Here is a 19,012-nt window from a genome sequence, read left to right on the forward strand (position 1 = left end):
CGGTACTTTGTAACTGCGATTAGGGCTTTGATATGCCCGTTAGCTTAGTCGCAGGTACCGTAGTTTACTGTTATCTCCCCTCTGCTGTGGAGGCAGGCAGTATCACGGAGAGTCCGTGAGTCGGCTATGCAGCAGTGCTATAGCGCCGCTCACACTCTCCCGTCGCCCGTCCTATGCAGACTAAGAGGTACCAGTGGGCAGAGGCGGATTGGCCCACTGGGAAACCGGGCCGTTTCCCGGTGGGCTGGACCAGATTTCACGCTGGCTGGGCCGCTTACCTCTGTTAGAAGCGGCCGCAGCCCAGCCTGGTCAAAAACGTCAGTTGCCCAAAACAAATATGGCCACCGCATATATGCATATATTAATTGCACATATGCGGCGGCCATATTTGTTTTGGGCAAGGCTGAACTGTCTGCGGCCGATGGATGGCGACGGAAGAGCGGCGGCGGCGGTGAGTAATGTCCTACCCCTCACCCCCCTGTCAGTTAGTTAGTCCGCCCGGCGCCCACCCTCCCTGCCACTTGCTGCTCCGCCCACTCCCGCCCGTCCAAACCCTCCGGCCAGCTCACATACAGATAGTGGTAGATGCTCAAATTAGTTCAGTAAAACTTTTCAGGTGCATGCAAGGGAGGGGTTAATACTTAGTAAGTAACAAGACATTGGTTCCCCCGGCACACTGAATTGTTTTAGCAACCAATCTGGAACACTACATGATAATAGAATTCAGAGATATTGGTTACATATACCTGCGCAGGTGTATGATATGCCCCCAAGCCGCGCCAAGGCTTCTCTGTATATTGGGGGTCCCTAGCGCTATATCTAGGTGCAGGGTGTGGCACCCCAAAAACTATCATAAGCTAGGAGGTCCAGTGCGGCATGCCAGTGAGATTCTAAGTGTTAATAATTAGTGATAGGAAGCGGAAGCTATACATAAAGGGAGAGATAAATTAAATGTAAATAAAATAAGAGAGAGAGAGTGTTAGTGAGGGAAAAGTGTTAATAGAAGGTAAGGGCATGCCGCACTAAAGCCACCCAGCCCAACCAGTCCAGGGGCACCGCACCCCACACCACTGTTACCCTAAATTGGGTCTACAATTAATCAGCAAGGAGCCACATGATAATGGCTCCTTACTTGGTATATCTGAACTAAGAGCTACCTACCTTGGAGCAACCCCAGACTACTCCATGTGGCATATCAGGACCTGCATCTCCGCCTAATACAAGCTCCTCTCTGCCTCTCACAACATACATACAGATAGTGGTAGATGCTCATATTAGTTCAGTAAAACTTTTCAGGTGCATGCAAGGGAGGGGTTAATACTTAGTAAGTAACAAGACATTGGTTCCCCCAGCACACTGAATAGTTTTAGCAACCAATCTTGAACACTACATGATAATAGAATTCAGAGATATTGGTTACATATACCTGCGCAGGTGTATGATATGCCTCCGGCCAGCTCACTTTGTTAAGTGAGTAGTCGTCACTTTCTGCCACTAACGTGTTAATTGTTAACGTATAGGGGGAAATTTACTAATATGAAAAACCTAGTTTTTCGTATTAGTATTTTCCCTACGACTGCAGTCGTATGCAAAGTCGTGTTCTGGAGGGGGATTTACAAAGCAGTCATATACGATTTGTAACCCACCGATGTCGTAGGAATTCGTATTAGCTGGCCATATATACGGCCGCTAATATGAATTCGTACAGGCAGTCTGCACGGATCATTTAGATCCGTGCAGGCTGCAGAGTGTAAAAAAAAATAGAAAAATAGAAAAATAAATAAATATTAAAAAAAAAACGGCGTGGGATCCCCCCCACAGCCGACAACAGCACCAGGCTGACAGAGCCTGGAGCCGGTAATTAAAAATCAGGGAACCCGACAAATAGGGGTTCCCTGATTTTTAACAACCAGCCCCAGGCTCCTGCTCTGGGGCTGGTTCCCAAAATACGGGGGACAAAATGAGTAGGGGTCCCCCGTATTTTAAGAACCAGCCCCAGGCAAAACCAGCCAGCAGGGTAATGCCACAGCCGGGGGGAGACTTTTTCTGCAAGTCCCCCCGGCCAAAGCATTTATCCCTACCGACCAGTCAGCCTGGCCAGGGGCCCTGGGGGAGTGGGGACCCCCCCAAAAAAGGGGTCCCCCCCTTCCAGGACTTACCTGACCAGGCTGAAGCCTGGTGCTGTCCCCGATGCCCCTGGGCGGTGGGCATCGGGCTGATTCAAGTGTAAAAAAAAAGATTAAACTATTGTTTTTTACTGTGGCACTACAAGTGCCAGCAAGCCTCTCCAGCAAGCTGGGACTTGGAGAACCACAAGTCCCAGCCTGCTGGGCATTAAAGGGCCCGCTGGCACTTGTAGTTCCACAGTTAAAAAAATAGTACACAAATCACACTGACAAATTTTAAATAAAAGTTTAATACACACATCACACACACACTGATACTTACCTATCTTGATCCCGTCGGTAGGTCGCTGGCTCCGGGGTCGGCGGCTCCGGGGTCGGCGTCCTGTCTGAAGAAAATCCATGGTGGACCTGTGGAAGGAAATCCTACTCACCAGGTCCTCCATGGATGGTCTTGTGTCTTCTGTCTTCTTTTCCAGGGCTTATTTCTTTATCTTCTTTCTTCTTTCTTCTTCTTTACGCTGCCGGGCTCCCGGGACTTTCAGAGCTTCAGAGTTGTTTCCTCCTCGACGTCTGGACTAAGAATGAATTCTAGCCAATCAGGAGCCGACTTTACTGGCTCCTGATTGGCCGCTAGGCGGCTCCTGATTGGCTAGAATTCATTCTTAGTCCAGACGTCGAGGAGGAAACATCTCTGAAGCTCTGAAATTCCCGGGAGCCCAGCAGCTTGAAGAAAGAAGAAAGAAGATAAAGAAATAAGCCCTGTAAAAGAAGACAGAAGACACAAGACCATCCATGGAGGACCTGGAGAGTAGGATTTCCTTCCACAGGTCCACCATGGATTTTCTTCAGACAGGACGCCGACCCCGGAGCCGCCGACACTGGAGCCGAAAACACCGGAGCCAGAGACCTACCGACGGGATCAAGATAGGTAAGTATCAGTGTGTGTGTGTACTATTTTTTTAACTGTGGAACTACAAGTGCCAGCGGGCCCTTTAATGCCCAGCAGGCTGGGACTTGTGGTTCTCCAAGTCCCAGCTTGCTGGGGAGGCTTGCTGGCACTTGTAGTGCCACATTAAAAAACAATAGTTTAATCTTTTATTTACACTTGAATCAGCCCGATGCCCACCGCCCAGGGGCATCGGGGACAGCACCAGGCTTCAGCCTGGTCAGGTAAGTCCTGGAGGGGGGGACCCCTTTATTGGGGGGGTCCCCACTCCCCCAGGGCCCCTGGCCAGGCTGACTGGTCGGTAGGGATGAATGCTTTGGCCGGGGGGACTTGGATAAAAAGTCTCCCCCCGGATGTGGCATTACCCTGCTGGCTGGTTTTGCCTGGGGCTGGTTCTTAAAATACGGGGGACCCCTAGTCATTTTGTCCCCCGTATTTTGGGAACCAGCCCCAGAGCAGGAGCCTGGGGCTGGTTGTTAAAAATCAGGGAACCCCTATTTGTCGGGTTCCCTGATTTTTAATTACCGGCTCCAGGCTCTGTCAGCCTGGTGCTGGTTTCGGCTGTGGGGGGGGACCCCACGCCGTTTTTCTATTTATTTATTTTATTTTATTTATTTTTACACCGCAGCCTGCACGGATCTGACTGATCCGTGCAGGCTAAAACGAGAATACGACAGGAAAATGGTGTTCTATTTTTCTGCCGTATTTTCGTGGACAAAAGCAGCCGTATTTTCTATACGGCTGCTTAGTAAATCAGGAACCACAATTCTTTTGAATGGTGATTTCTGTAGTATTCTATCGATGGTGTAGACATTCGTATTTGTAAATACAAATACGAATGTTCCATCCCTAGGACTACGAATTGTTGTATTTTGGGGATAGAAAATCCCGAAAATACAAATTCGTAAAAAAAAGGTGTATTTCTCCCTACGAATACACCTTTTTTCTACGAATCCATATTAGTAAATTTCCCCCATAATGCACACAAAATATATTCATATACTATATATTATATATATACATCTATATTTATAGATATATATCTATATATATCTATATATATATATATATATATATATATATATATATATATATATATATATATATATATACATACACAGACCATGAGTCTAGGCTGCACACACAGGTCAATACCAGGAGTGCTGAAGCTCACAAAAATGGTAAAGATATAAAAATGCTTTAGAGAGCCAGCAACATCAAAAAAAGATCATTTTATTAGGCATATAAAGTGCATATCGGACAATGTAGCAAAAAAGGCTTAAAAAGTAAGGAGGACACGTCTACTTAGCATGTGAGTGATAGGGCATCTTCACCACGTAAGTCCTCCCCCAACCAGTCATAACACCCGACAGGCTGTTTCGGTGCTCACTGCACCTTAGTCATATATATATTGTGTGTGTGTGTATGTATATATATGTATGGTATAATGTGCTGGACGAATGTTCATTCCAGCTGATAAAATTAATCATTAAAGAATGTAAAAAAGAGATAAATGAGATTAATAAAGAGATTGCTGCATTAGAAGTAAAATTAGAGCCAGCAAAAGAACTTACCGAGTTTAAACAACTCAAAAGCAACAGTGATCAAAAGGTTAATAAGATTGAGGATGAGACTATAGCCATAAAAGTAAAAAAATTCAAGCGTGATTTGTTTGATTATAGTAAAGAGAATGTACGGAGCTGGCCTCAAAATACTAGGACAAGAGATGATGGGTTTAAACAATCTAATCCAAATCATGAATGGAAAAAAGTCCCCATGAGAAGAAAATTTAACAATAGGAAATATTCTAATACCAATATTCCTAATAGGTTTGAGGTTCCGGTTTATAATAGGTATGATAATTTAAGAACACCAAATAATACCCAATCGGAGTTTTTTTTAGAAAAACCAGCATGGAGGGACAGGAGATTTACCTTAAAGAACAGTCCCAATTTCCAAACAAAAAGAAAACAGGATACACAAGAAGAGGAAAGAGAGGAGGGAAGAGGCTACAAGCTAAAAAGATTAAACCCGTAGTAGAACATGGCATTTTTAATTTATCAGATTATACTTTAAAACAGGATGAAATTAAAATACTGTCAAAAGGACTTTCTTTTGCACCGGACAATAAATCCAAAGGTTTTGACTTATTTGTGGACAGTAATAAATTTATTAGGACACTAACGCTAAAAAGACATTTTATTAAAAATGAAAAAGATGAAATGCAGGATAGTGATATATATTACCCATCAAAAAAATTAAAAGTAAAATCAACTTTCTACCCCGTGGAGTCCAGGGGAAGCAATATAGACACTTTTTTAGCCTTATCCGAAAGGATTTTGATGAGATGTGTAACACGTCTAAACCACATAAAAGTAATCTAAGTGTATCAGAAAGAGCTGCGATCAAAAGTTTGGAGGATAATAATAATATCCTTATTAAAAGCGCAGATAAAGGGGGGGGACTAGTAGTGCTAAATAAATCAGATTATCTTGAAGAAGCGTATCGGATACTTGATGACACTGATACGTATCACAAGTTATCCAATAATCCAACTGAAGAAGTAGTAGAAATTATTAGAGAAATCGCTGAGGCAGGTTTATCAAAAGCACACATTAATCATGATACTTTTAAATATATACATAATAAGTCCCCTACAGTGGCAATTTTTTACTACCTGCCTAAGATCCACAAAAGGTTGGTCAAACCACCAGGACGCCCCATTATAGCGGGGATTGGGTCCGCCACTGCCGCCTTGTCTGAATATGTGGATACCCAAATTAGCAAATTTGTTATTGCGCTGGATTCATACGTAAAAGACTCCACATATATTTTGCAATTTCTTAGTGATTTCACCTGGAACAGTGAATACTTCTGGTGCACTATAGACGTTGAGTCTTTATACACGTGCATACCGCACATTGGAGGATTAAATGCGGTTAGATATTTCCTACAAAAAATAGTACTCTAGATAAAGATTTCTGTGAGTTACTTTTAGAATGTATAAATGTGGTGTTAAAAAACACAATTATTTCACTTTTCAAGAGGAATACTTCATGCAACAACGAGGTGTTGCAATGGGTACCCCATATGCACCGAGCCTAGCAAATTTGTACCTCGGGGAATTGGAGGAAAAAAGTGTGGAGATCAATTCTGTATATAAAAATAACATCAAATGCTTCAAGAGGTATATAGATGATATCCTCATTGTTTGGCACGGCGGTATCAGTCTGTTTGAGAAATTTATGACTGATTTAAATATATATGAATATAACTTGAAATTTACTAGTAACATCAATAAAGATAAAAATCGAGTTCTTGGACTTAGTCCTAGACACGAGTAATTGGACAGAGGGCCACAAAATTGAGACGTACACTCATATTAAAGCAGTCGACAGCAACAGCTATGTCGACTATAGGAGTTGTCATCTTGACAAATGGCTCAATAATATACCGTATTCGCAATTTGTACGGATTAGACGAAATTGTCAAAATCAATCTAAATTTGAAGAACAGGCTGACACCTATGGCCAAAGGTTTTTAGATAAACATTATCCGTCTGACATCATTGACAAATGCAAAGATAGGGCTCGTACTGCTGATCGCAATGAGTTGCTTAAGTACAAAACAAAAAAGCAAAGCAATGTCGGCATCCCTTTCATTACGAAATACAGTACTGAAAACTACAAAATCCGTAGTATTATGCATAAGCACTGGGATGTCTTATTGTTAGACCCTATACTAAGCAAAATCCTCCCTCCAAAACCGCAAATAATATTTAGAAAGGCTAACACCCTAAAGTCTAGACTTGCACCCAGTAATCTTGCAGTTGAAAAACCTGCTACTATGTTTAAAAACATTGATGGCTTTTTTCCCTGTAATCAATGCAAAATTTGTCGCCATGCTAGTAGAGATAGACATAAAACCTGGGACTCTCTCGGCAAACACTTCTGGGAAATTAAAAGCAGAATAACATAAATGTCTACTCATGTTATATATATGCTTGAATGCAGGTGTAAAAAAAAGGTATATTGTGAAAACGAAAAGACCCTTAAAGCTTAGAATTCTAGAGCACACTAGAAATATTAAAAATAAAAATATGATGCATAGTGTCTCTAGACATTTTTCATCCTGTTGTAATGCTGATATTAACTGTCTGACTTTTAAAGCTTTGGAGCAAGTAACCCTCAATGAGAGAGGAGGTGATATCCTCAATAAATTAGGACAGAGAGAAACCTTCTGGATCTATACTTTACAGACTTTAGCTCCGGGCGGCCTGAACGAGAACTATGACATCACTCCTTTTTTGCGGTAATCGCACTGATTGATGGTCACCACACTGGACATTGTGCCGATGTTGAGCTGTGCTCCGCCACTTTTGCCCTGTAGTGTGTGGACCATTGGTAGTGTGACCGCAATATAAGATGTAGTTGTTCTTGCTTTTAGAGCGCCTTGATGCATATTGTATGTATTATTAAATGCATTATTACCTATAAAAACATGTATACTGTACCTGATAAATGTTTTATATCTGTTTTGGAATAGATGTATATATGAACATTTAGTATATAGTGAAAAACATTGAGATACCAATCTATTTCAGTATGGTTTACTAATAACTTTCTTTGGTACTTGTTTCCTAGCACGGCCACAATCGCGGGCATTGTGTGCCTTAACTTTAAGGCACACGATGCCCGCGATTTCCTTTGAAAAAAGCACAACTCGGGTACATTGCGTCGGTCGTGTGCCTTAAGAAGGCACACGACGCGACCGACGCGATGCCCACGATTTCCCCATAGGCTTCAATGTTAAAATATTTTAACATTGAAGCCTATGCGCACCCGACGCGATGCCCCCGATTTCTCCATAGGCTTCAATGTTAAAATATTTAACAATGAAGCCTATGCGATGGACCCGATTTGTCCAATGTTAAAATATTTTAACATTGAAACTGAGTCCATTTAACATAGGAAAAAATGGGAAAAGGCCCAATATGGGCCATTTCTCATTGGGTATGGCCCCGTCACGTGTGTAAAAAATAATGGCCCCCCATTGTGGCCGCCACCCCCACGATTGACGCAAACCCGAAACGTGGCGAGCTCAGCGAGTCCGCGAGGGGCGGCGGTGCGCGTCCTCCGACCTTTTCATTCCCCTACTATCCACGTAGGCGTGGAGTTGAGAATAGATTAGTGTGGTGAGCGCAGCGAGCGACCGAGCCCGAAGCGCGGCGAGCGCAAGCGAGCCCCGCGAGGGGGGGCGGATACCTGTCAAGCCAGCGAGGGGCGTCCCTCGCGGCCTTGACAGATATCCGCGTCCCCTCGCGGGGCTCGCTGCGCTCGCCACGCTTCGGGCTCGGTGAATCGCTGCGCTCGCCACACTAATCTATTCTCAACTCCACGCCGACGTGGATAGTAGGGGAATGAAAAGGTCGGAGGACGCGCACGCGTCAATCGTGGGGGTGGCGGCCACAATGGGGGGCCATTATTTTTTACACACATGCCGGGGCCATACCCAATGAGAAATGGCCCATATTGGCCCTTTTCCCATTTTTTCCTATGTTAAATGGACTCAGTTTCAATGTTAAAATAATTTAACATTGAACCCTACGGACACGATGGACCCGATTTCTCCATAGGCATCAATGTTAAATTATTTTAACATTGAAGCCTATGGAGAAATCGGGTACATCGCGTCGGTCGCGTCGTGTGCGTTTTGGTATGCACCCGACGCGACCGACACGATTTTTTCCGACACGACCACCACGATAGAAATCGTTGTGGCCGTGCTAGGAAACAAGTACCCTTTCTTTTATTTCCTTTTTCTTGTGTATCCTCATCTAGCTCCATGATTGCTGCAATTAATTAGAGATCCAATTAGTATAGCTACTTATATACTTATATATATATTGGTATATATTTCTCTTTGCTTATTAACCTTTTTGTGATAAGAAATTTATATGAACATATAGTTTTTAGAAAATATATTGTCTAGTATATATGTGCTTTTCAAAAATTAAATATATGCATCTGTCTTTTAAATGTTAAAATATTTTTATGCAAATAGCAAGTACATATATGTTTAATGTGTAGTTTTAGTTTTTATGTTTTTTGTATAAAATTGCTGTATTTGTTATAAACTGTATTTGTTTGTAGATATATATGTAAAATGTTTTATACTGATAATCAGTGATAAATCAATAGCCAGCCCTTTTAGAAATGCTAAAGGACACAAAAACCTGAAGTAAATCACTAATTAGCAGATTAAGTATTTATGTGAGGGCAATGCAATGATGGTTACACCCCCCTGACGAAGTCCAGAAGAGACGAAACCGGTCAGGCGTGTTTCTGCTGTGACATACTTGGAGCTGGAAGTCTGTTTGATGGGACGTCGGAGGCTTTGTGGCTTCAGCACTGTTTGAGAAGAGACATCCACCTGTTGCTCCTTGTGTACACATGCTGGCAAGCTGTTTATCTTTTACCTAATATGTACGTGAGCTGCTATTTCTTTATAAATTTTACCTGAATATACTGCTCATTGTGCGCTATCTCTTATTATTTTGCATATATATATATATATATATATATATATATATATATATACACACACTAAGTACCAGTACCAGTCCCCTGCCAGATGGCAATTTATGCACCAAGACGCATTTAATCTATGGTTTCCTTCCCAGACCTCTTACTGGAATTACCTTTTAAGTATTTTCTAAGGACGCTTTCGACAGTCCAGTCGTCAGCGCTTAGTCTTAATCACTCATGCTTGTCACCCAGTTAAAGTTTTAACCCTACGGGTCATCCCCCTTTCAGTGATTTTCGCCGCCTCTGCCACACTGGCATCGCGGCTCACCAGTTATGTCACACATAATGCAATGTTTTATTTATTTATGTGCACGGTTTATACGGTAATCATTTCTCTGTGCTTCCCCCCCCCCCCCTCAGATCCGACCGTGCCACACCGAGAAGCCCATGTATTTCTTAGCCCAAGCGTGCGTGTCAGTAGCGCAGCAGCGTCTGACAGCTTCCGCTCCCTTCTACCTCCGGCTTCCACTTCATGGCGTCCCGGCAGGCGTGGACGGACGGGGGATGGCTGAGAGGAGTGTCTTTCTCACCTATTTAGGTAAGATGTTTTATTTTGTACACTGTTTTCCACTTGAGCACCTTGACACACCCCGAAACATTGGTTGTTTGAAAGTTAAATCTTTGAAAGTTTCCCCGGAGTGCCGCCCATTCCTGTTCTACTATCTTGTTCCGGGAGGGCAGTGACTACCAGGGTGAGTGCCGGGCCGCCAGCACCGAATATATATATACTAATATATATATATATATATATATATATGCTCTCTATGCTCTGGCACTCTGGAAACTCCTTGGGCTAGCTTGCCCTGGTGCCCTGAAGGAGGACTGGTTGTCCCAACAATAAGACTGTGCTGTGCGGCAAGGGGCACTCGGTCTAACAATGGTGTGGTAGAAGGTAAAAAAACGTGCTTTATTGAAGACTCAAAGTTTCAGGAAGCTAGTCCCCTTCGTAGCCACACTATATAAAATCAACTGCATGCGTAGTTGGATAGTGGGGGTATGAAATCACCCATGGTTGACTATACAATTAAAAATCGGGTCTTTACAATGAAAAATCGCATTGCATGAATTGTATGCCACTATATTGCATGCAATGCGATGCAATACAATGAAAAAATCGGGCGCCCAGATATTACACAAGTACCGAGAGAGTTACCAGCCATGCCCCCACAGCGGCGAAAATGGGGCGTGACCTTGTTGAAACAGGCCACACACCCACAAAACTAGGCCACGCCCCCTAAAAATTTGTGCACGTCTCCGGCGCGCAAAAGGTGTCCCCCACCCCAGGGCTGCCTCAAATAATTTCCCGGGCTTCTTTTAATTCCCAATCCGCCCCTGTCTACTTTGTATGCAAATAGGAAATACCGTACAAAGATGCTATATACAGTGATACAGTAAGTAATCCAGGAATATAGGGAGGAGCTTTTATCTCTCCCCATTATATATAACATTTTTCACTGTAGCCTTTAGAACAGAGTACATTACAAGCTGTGTGAGCTACTTATTGCTCAAGTAGAAAGTATAGAGACGCTAAGCCATTTACACAATCTTTTTCACTAAGTGATCGTCATAAGTGTACCGGTGAATGGCCACATGCGTGTGCATGCACGTGTATTTCCGTAAGAAGTTAATACACATTGCTGCAATGCATATGCCCACCATGGGTACGCATCAAGGCAAAGGTGAGAGCAGCTACATCTGTACTTTCCCATGCAAAGAAATATCATTTCTCCCATTTAGAAAAAGGATAAGAGATATCCCATACTCCATGTCTTTGTGAAATACCTTTTTATACCATGGCAGAAGAGGTGTGTCAGTAAATAATTCCTCCATTTTCAGAGGGAAGAAGTAGACGTTAGCAAAGGATGCGAGTGTTGGAAACTGTTTCCGAGTTCTGTTCTGATCCTCTTCTGTGTTTATGTCACCCAGTCCTTTCATGAAGTAGACCACGGGTCTGTCAGGGTAGACCCGAGCCGCTGACTCAATCACACACAAGACCAAGGATGGTGGATCCATTCTGTCAGTGGTCTCCATGAGCAAGATTCCATTTCCTTGGCCTAGAACAGCCTTTGTCAATAGGGCAGATGTTACCATTTCTGATGCACTGGAGATGTTGCCATTTAGAGAAAGAATACAATTTCTCTGAATAGTAAATATGTCTGTAGTCACTGAGACTGGGATTATGCCATTAGTAAAGAGAAAATACATGATTTCTGTATGTATCTGTTGAAGAGCATTTCTACAAAGGAAGCCAGTGGATGCTACTAACAACACAATGGTGAGGATCTTTAGATTTTTCAGCATGGTTCAGATATCCAATTACTGAGCTGCAGAAGAAAACAAAGTCACTAGATTAATAACAAATGCAAAAAACATAGGGGCAGATTTATAATTGTTCAGCCAATCACCTGCTAACTGCCATGTTACAGGCTGTGCTTGAAAAAAGTCAGTAATGCTGCTTTCAGACCGCATAACTGGCTTTGACCCTGTATTTGGAAACGTTTCCAAAAACGGGTCTGCCAGATAAAACCCCTTTCACACCGCAGCACTTAAACGGTATATTACCGTTTAAGTGCCGATTTTTTGACACTGGCAGACCCGTTTTTGGAAACTTTCCAAATACAGGGTCAAAGCCAGTGCAGCCTTCAGCCCTCCCCTCCGTGCAGCTCCCCCCCCCCCCTCGCGTGTCGACCGAGAGCATGTCGACGCCCCCCCGCGCATGTCGACGCCCCCCGCGCATGTCGACGCCCCCCGCGCGTGTCGGCGCCCCCCCACCCCACCCCGCGTGTCGGCGCCCCCCCCCCCGTGTCGACTTACCCCGTGCCGGTACCTCCGTTGTGGACTGCAGCTCAGTATGCTCGGAAAGCACTTATGAAAAAAGTGTCTTCCAGAAAATGGCTGCCCCATAGGAAACCCTGTTTAAAAAAACTGTCTTCCGTATGGGGGGCAGCCATTTTCTGAAAGACACTTTTTTCATAAGTGCTTTCCGAGCATACTGAGCTGCAGTGCCGGGAACCACAACGGAGATACCGGCACGGGGTAAGTCGACACGGGGGGGGCGCCGACACGCGCGGGGGGGGGTCGACACGCGGGGGGGCCGTCGACACGCGCGGGGGGTGTCGACACGCGCGGGGGGGCTCCAGTGCTGTGAATACTTAATGAGCGCTCATTAAGTATTCACTGTGCTGAATTTAGGACCCAGCTCATTGGCTGGGTCCTAAATACCGTTTCTGAGCCGATTTTTGCGCTAAAATACCGGTTCAGAAACGGGTAGGACCCTGCATTTTAACCGGTTAGAAAAAACGGCATTTTCTAACCGGTTAAGTGGGACTGGACCTTTCAGACCGCACACATTACCGTTTTAAAACGGTAAAAAAACGGCAATTTACCGTTTTAAAAGTGCGGTCTGAAAGGGGCATAAGGAGCTGATTGGCTGGACGTTTATCTCTCTTTATCACCCTTGCATTTATCTCTTGTTAAGGCTTAATACTGTACATCTGCCCCATAGTTTGCTAAATTACATTATTCAGTAGGACCAGTGGTGCATACCTCTGAACATCTGGGACCCCGGCGTCCGGACAGGGTGCACGCTGAAGGCCCCAGTTTTTCGCCACGGTGGAGGCATGCCCAGCAGCTCTGTGAGCTGCTGGCCAGCCCCTCTGCCTGCAAGAATAGACACTGTGCGCATGCGCACAGCGTATATTCACGGACTACAGGGGGGGACACGCAACTGCCCCCCCCCACGAGGGACACTGCTGGCGGCGGGAGGGTAGCGGGAATGTCCCAAAATATTGGGATGTTCCCACGATAAGCAGTTGGGAGGTATGGTGGTGGAACTTGTGAGTGGTTGGCCTACGTGCAAAAGTATCATTTGGGCCCTCTCCTTTTCTCCAACCCAAGTTCACAATATGCCACAAAGTAGTGGGTGGAAGCAGTGGCCCTTAGCCCTCAGGAACCCCTCTGCAATGCACCTGTTGTAACAATGGTAAATCCACCTCTGAATGGGACCGTGTGTGTGGCCATCGTTTTAGAAAATGTAGAACTACTGTTTCACATATAAATATGTTATGCCAAGGATATTATTATTATCATCATCATTTATTTATATGGCATCAGTGCGTCACAAAGGTTCTGCAACGCCTAACAATACAAAAATGAGCAAAAACAAATAATGAATTACAGTACAGTACAATTTAGGACAAGTACATGGTAAATATGGATAGTTGCATCAGGGGACAGGACACCTGAAGCAGTCATCAGGGTGGCAGAGGTTTATATATTCTAAGAAAGGCACATGAGGAGAGAGGGTCCTGCTTGTGAGAGCTTACATTCTAAAGGGGAGGGTATGACACAGAAGGGGAAAAAGTGAGCATAAACAGAAGGCTAGAATTAGAGATGGTCAGGTTTTATGTGGGAGGGTGGGAAGAGGTCAGCTTAGCCTTTGATATTTAAGTCTGAGGGCCAGATGTATCAAGCTTCAAAAAGCGATAAAATGAGAGTGATAAACAGGCAGCCAATCAGCTCCTACCTGTCATTTTATAGGCTGGGTTTGAAAAATGACAGGTAGATGCTGATTGGCTGGTTGTTTATCACTCTCCACTTTATCACCCTAAAAAAGCGCTGGGTCATCCAAGAGTAGATAGCAGAGAGACAGTTGGAGATATGAGTGAGGATATAGGGAGAGAGAACAGGAGAAGTGTGGTAGATTTCAGCATTTAATATGTGAACCTTAAGCTGCTGTGGGAAAACATACAGTAGCCCAGCATTCCATGCCACAGTTTTACTATTAGGGCATGCTAAAATATTATAAAGGCATACTGGGATGTGTAGTTCTACAGCAGCTGGAGTTCTGAATGTGAGCCAATGTCGGATGTCGGCCTGGGAGCCGGATGACAGTTGTTGAGATGCTAACTGAGGGAGTAGGATGGCCAGCAGATTAGCTTCCTAAATATTTATTGGTGTCATTTTTGGTATTGGTATTATTTTGAATTAATCATTTAATAAATGGGTTCGTTTTTATTCAGATTTACTCAGTTCTTAAAGAGGGATCTCATTGGTCATCAGCTGTGTCATTTTTTGGATAGACAATAGGATTCCACTTTAAATCAGGATAAAACCGATCCCTCACATATCTACTTTCAACCCTTGTCTGGATTTCTTGGCTAATATAGTAATTTTGTTTTATGGATGTTTATTAATTAATTGGCCCCTTCAACCTTTGGTAGAAATGCACTGCTATTTACAGTATGTCCTTACAGCCTTTAGGTGGTGGCTTCTAAAAAGATTGTGTTTTTTAAAAAAATTCTAAATGAATCAATAAAATGAATTAATAAATGAATCATTTATTTCAACCCTTGTCAGGAATCCTTTGCTGTCAATAGTATACTATTTTATGAGAAGAAGAAGAAGAAGAAGAAGAAGAAGAAGACAATGAAGTACAGAGGAACTTTTCATAAAATACAGAGTACACAGTAGTAAATGTTATGATACCAAGGGATAGATAAACACAAGATCTGGCTGGTATCACTGTGGTTCAGTGGCGGAACTCCCGGAGGCAATGGAGTCATCTGCCGCCGGGCGCCAGGCTTAAAGGGGGCAGTGGCTCCACTGCCTCCGATGTTCTGCCCTGATTATATTGGGGGGCACTGCGCACAAGGCTACGGGGAGGGGGGGCCCGCGCTGTGTTGCATAACATAGCCGCTGCCGCCTGTCGCACTTATCTTATTCAGCGACATGCGGCTATATTATGCATATGCAGCACCCCCTCCTCCGTAGCCTTGTGCGCAGTGGTGCGGACGTGCGTCCCCCTCCCCGTAACCTTGTGTGGTGTGGGTGGGTGATCGATCCCCCCCTGCTCCCCGTACAGTGGTAGTGGTACGTGTGTGCTGGCGGCCCCGCCCCCTCCCCTGTACCATTGCGTGTCACCACTCCACCCTGTCACTTAGCTGGGGTGGAAGTCGGCCTGCCTGAGGCTGAGCAAGCCAGCCTGCCAACAATGTCACTGTGGGACAGTGATGAAGAGCTGGGAGTCCACGCGCAAACTAAGAGCAGGAAACTGAGTGGGAGGCGCTGCAGCGGCAGACGGTGAGGGTGAGTCTGTGACATCCTCTCTCTCCCTAACATTCTTTCTTTCTCTGACACTTCTTTCTCTATTTCTCTCTCTCTCTCTCTCTCGGGGGGGGGGGGGGGCTCTAACTTTTATCTTGCCTCCGGGCTGCATGGAATAACTTACGCCACTGCTGTGGTTGGTAGATACCAAGCTGTACAGTACCACTGTGACCAAGGTGGTAAGGCCACAGAGCCTACCCTAACTCTGTTACCACACCCTGAAGTTGGTTAGCACCTTCAGGTTAATGTTTTTGCCTATAACAGCCACCTTTCCAGGGCAAATTAGGTCCACCCCACACTTGGATGCCACCAGGTTTTGCATGGTGACAAGGTACCATCAGAGACCGGGTAAAAGTAAGAGGAAACCTAATTGGTAAAACACAAGAGACAAAACCAGACTCAAAGTAATAACAAAAACCAGATATGAGCAGCTCATAACACTGACAACCACATTTAGCATCCTCTCTAACTGCCTACGATCGTTTCACTATCGATTCCTCAAGGCATTTTTTTTATGCCTTGAGGAAGCGATAGTGAAATGATCGTAGGCAGTTAGAGAGGATCGAGAAGAAAAGGTCTAGCGCTGTATATCAGATAGAATTGATTAACCTATACTTTGCCCACAATTTGAAAGATCATATGACCACCTGCTGCTGTTTTTTAGGAGTTGCTCAGGCTCCTTTAGAGAAAAACAAGAATAATACAACAGTACAGTGCAAAAACTGCGCAGAGGTCAAAATGATGTTTAACACACTAAAATTAAATTTTTAAGAATAAAAGATACAATTCATTTCTTTATATATATAAAAAAAAAATATATAAAAAATATTATATAAACCAAATATCATAGTTAGCTTTTTTTTTGTCGACAATTTTATGAAACCGGTATTGATGTCAAGCCAATTAATCTTTTAATGGCACAGATGAAAGTGCACTCATGCAATGTTAGTCAGGCAGTGTTAGTTTATAGTCCACAGACAATTTGATTAGTGAAAGCAGTACACTGCAGATTTTTGTTGATGCAGAGGTTAGTGGGGTTATTCCAACAATAAAGGGTTAACAAAAAGGCAGTCCTTTTTATGTCTGGCCAGACATCATTTATATGGTACCTGAGGTATTGACACGTAGTATGTGGCACTCGTCTCCCAGCTGCTGGTGCCGAATCACCAGGATCCTGCAGCTTTATCCGGAGTTTGGATGGTGTGTACCGTGTCCCCTTCAGGCTCTGCTGGCACTTGTAGTGCTATTGAAAGGTGGAAAGATTCTGATGCTTCAATGTTTCTGACGTTAAGGGGGAATTTTATTAAGATGATTTAGTAGAAAAAAATCATATTTTCCTACGAAAATACGATTGTTTTGGTGTATTCGTATTTTTGGCATTTACTATGCCAAAAATACAAATATTCGTATTCATATTGATGGGACATTCGTATTTGTATTTACAAATACGAATGTCTACACCATCGATAGAATACGACAGGAATCATCATTCAAAAGAATGGTGGTTCCTGATTTACTAAGCGGCCGTATTGAAAATACGGCTGCTAATTAATGTAAAACTGCCACGAATATACGGCAGGAAAATACACTTTATTTTCCTGTCGTATTTGGCTTTAGCGTGCACGGATCAGTCAGATCTGTGCAGGCTTTAGTGTAAAAAAAATATAAAAATAATTAAATAAATGAAAAAAATCAGCGTGGGGTCCCCCCCACAGCTGTAACCAGCACCAGGCTGAAGGAGCCGGGGCCAGTAATTAAAAATCAGGGAACCCGACAAATAGGGATTCCCCGACTTTTAACAACCAGCCCCAGGCTCCAGGTCCGGGGCTGGTTCCCAAAATACGGGGGAAAAAATGACTTGGGGTCCCCAGTATTTTAAGAACCAGCCCCAGGCACAACCAGCCAGCAGGGTAATGCCACAGCCGGGGGATACTTATTATATAAGGTCCCGCGGCCAAAGCATTAACCCTACCGACCAGTCAGCCTGGCCAGGGGTCCTGGGGGAGTGGGGACCCCCCCAATAAAGGGGTTCCCCCCCTCTAGAACTTACCTGACCAGGCTGAAGCCTGGTGCTGTACCCGGTGGCCCTGTGCAGTGGCCACAGGGCTGATAAAATGGTGTAAAAAAAAGATTAAAAACTATTGTCTTATACCGTGGAACTATGAGACCCAGCAAGCCTCCCCCGCATGCTGGGACTTGGAGAATTGCAAGTCCCAGCATGCGGGGCATTGAAGGTCCCGCTGGGTCTTGTAGTTCCACAGTACAAGAAATAGTTAAATAAACACACTGTCAAGCCAGAAAAATAAAAGTTTAATACATACATTACACAAACACACTGATACTTACCTATCTTGAGCCCGTCGGTAGGTCTCTGGGTCCGGTCTGGTGGCTTGGTTCCGGGGCCTTGGTTCCGGGGCTGGTCCGGGTCCAGGATCCATGGTAATCCAAAGGGGTACCGGTGGAAGGAAATCCTACTCACCAGGTCCTCTGGCGACCATCCCGGCATCTTCTCTTCAAGTCGCGCTGCTCCCAGCTGCTGGTACCCGCTCCGCTCGGACACTCAGAGACGCAAAGATATTCATATTTCCCCGCCTCTACTCAGAATGATTTCTATTGGCCGCCTAGCGGCCAATCAGGAACCGACTTTCTCGGGGCTCCGACTCTTCAGCCCTGGAGACCCGGACCAGCCCCGGAACCAAGGCCCCGGAACCAAGCCACCGGACCAGACCCAGAGACCTACCAACGGGCTCAAGATAGGTAAGTATCAGTGTGTTTGTGTAATGTATGTATTAAACTTTTATTTTTCTGGCTTGTCAGTGTGTTTATTTAACTATTTCTTGTAGTGTGGAACTACAAGACCCAGCGGTCCCCTTTAATGCCCCACATTCTGGGACTTGTGGTTCTCCAAGTCCCAGCATGTGGGGGAGGCTTGCTGGGACTCATAGTTCCACGGTATGACAATAGTTTTTAATCTTTTTTTTTTACACCATTTTATCAGCCCGGTGGCCACCGCACAGGGCCACTGGGGACAGGACCAGGCTTCAGCCTGGTCAGGTAAGTTCTGGAGGGGGGCACCCCTTTATTGGGGGGGTCCCCACTCCCCCAGGGCCCCTGGCCAGGCTGACTGGTCGGTAGGGTTAATGCTTTGGCCGCGGGACCTTATATAATAAGTGTCACCCGGCTGTGGAATTACCCTGCTGGCTGGTTGTGCCTGGGGCTGGTTCTTAAAATACGGGGGACCCCTAGTC

The 19,012-nt window shown here is 44.6% G+C and overlaps 1 protein-coding gene across 1 annotated transcript in view; it reads right to left on the reverse strand.

The window, feature by feature from the left end:
- LOC146064656 (alpha-1,4-N-acetylglucosaminyltransferase-like) overlaps positions 1–19,012 on the reverse strand; it is an 86,551-nt gene that overhangs the window by 60,003 nt on the left and 7,536 nt on the right. The window contains exon 2 of the mRNA XM_083178416.1: positions 11,442–11,983. Within this exon, the coding sequence (XP_083034542.1) occupies positions 11,442–11,960 (519 nt within the window). The 5' untranslated portion in view covers positions 11,961–11,983. The remainder of the gene's footprint in view (positions 1–11,441; positions 11,984–19,012) is intronic.

The sequence above is a fragment of the Crinia signifera genome, chromosome 3 (genome assembly GCF_055691185.1).
Source record: "Crinia signifera chromosome 3, ASM5569118v1, whole genome shotgun sequence".
In the NCBI taxonomy this organism is placed as follows: Eukaryota; Metazoa; Chordata; class Amphibia; order Anura; family Myobatrachidae; genus Crinia; species Crinia signifera.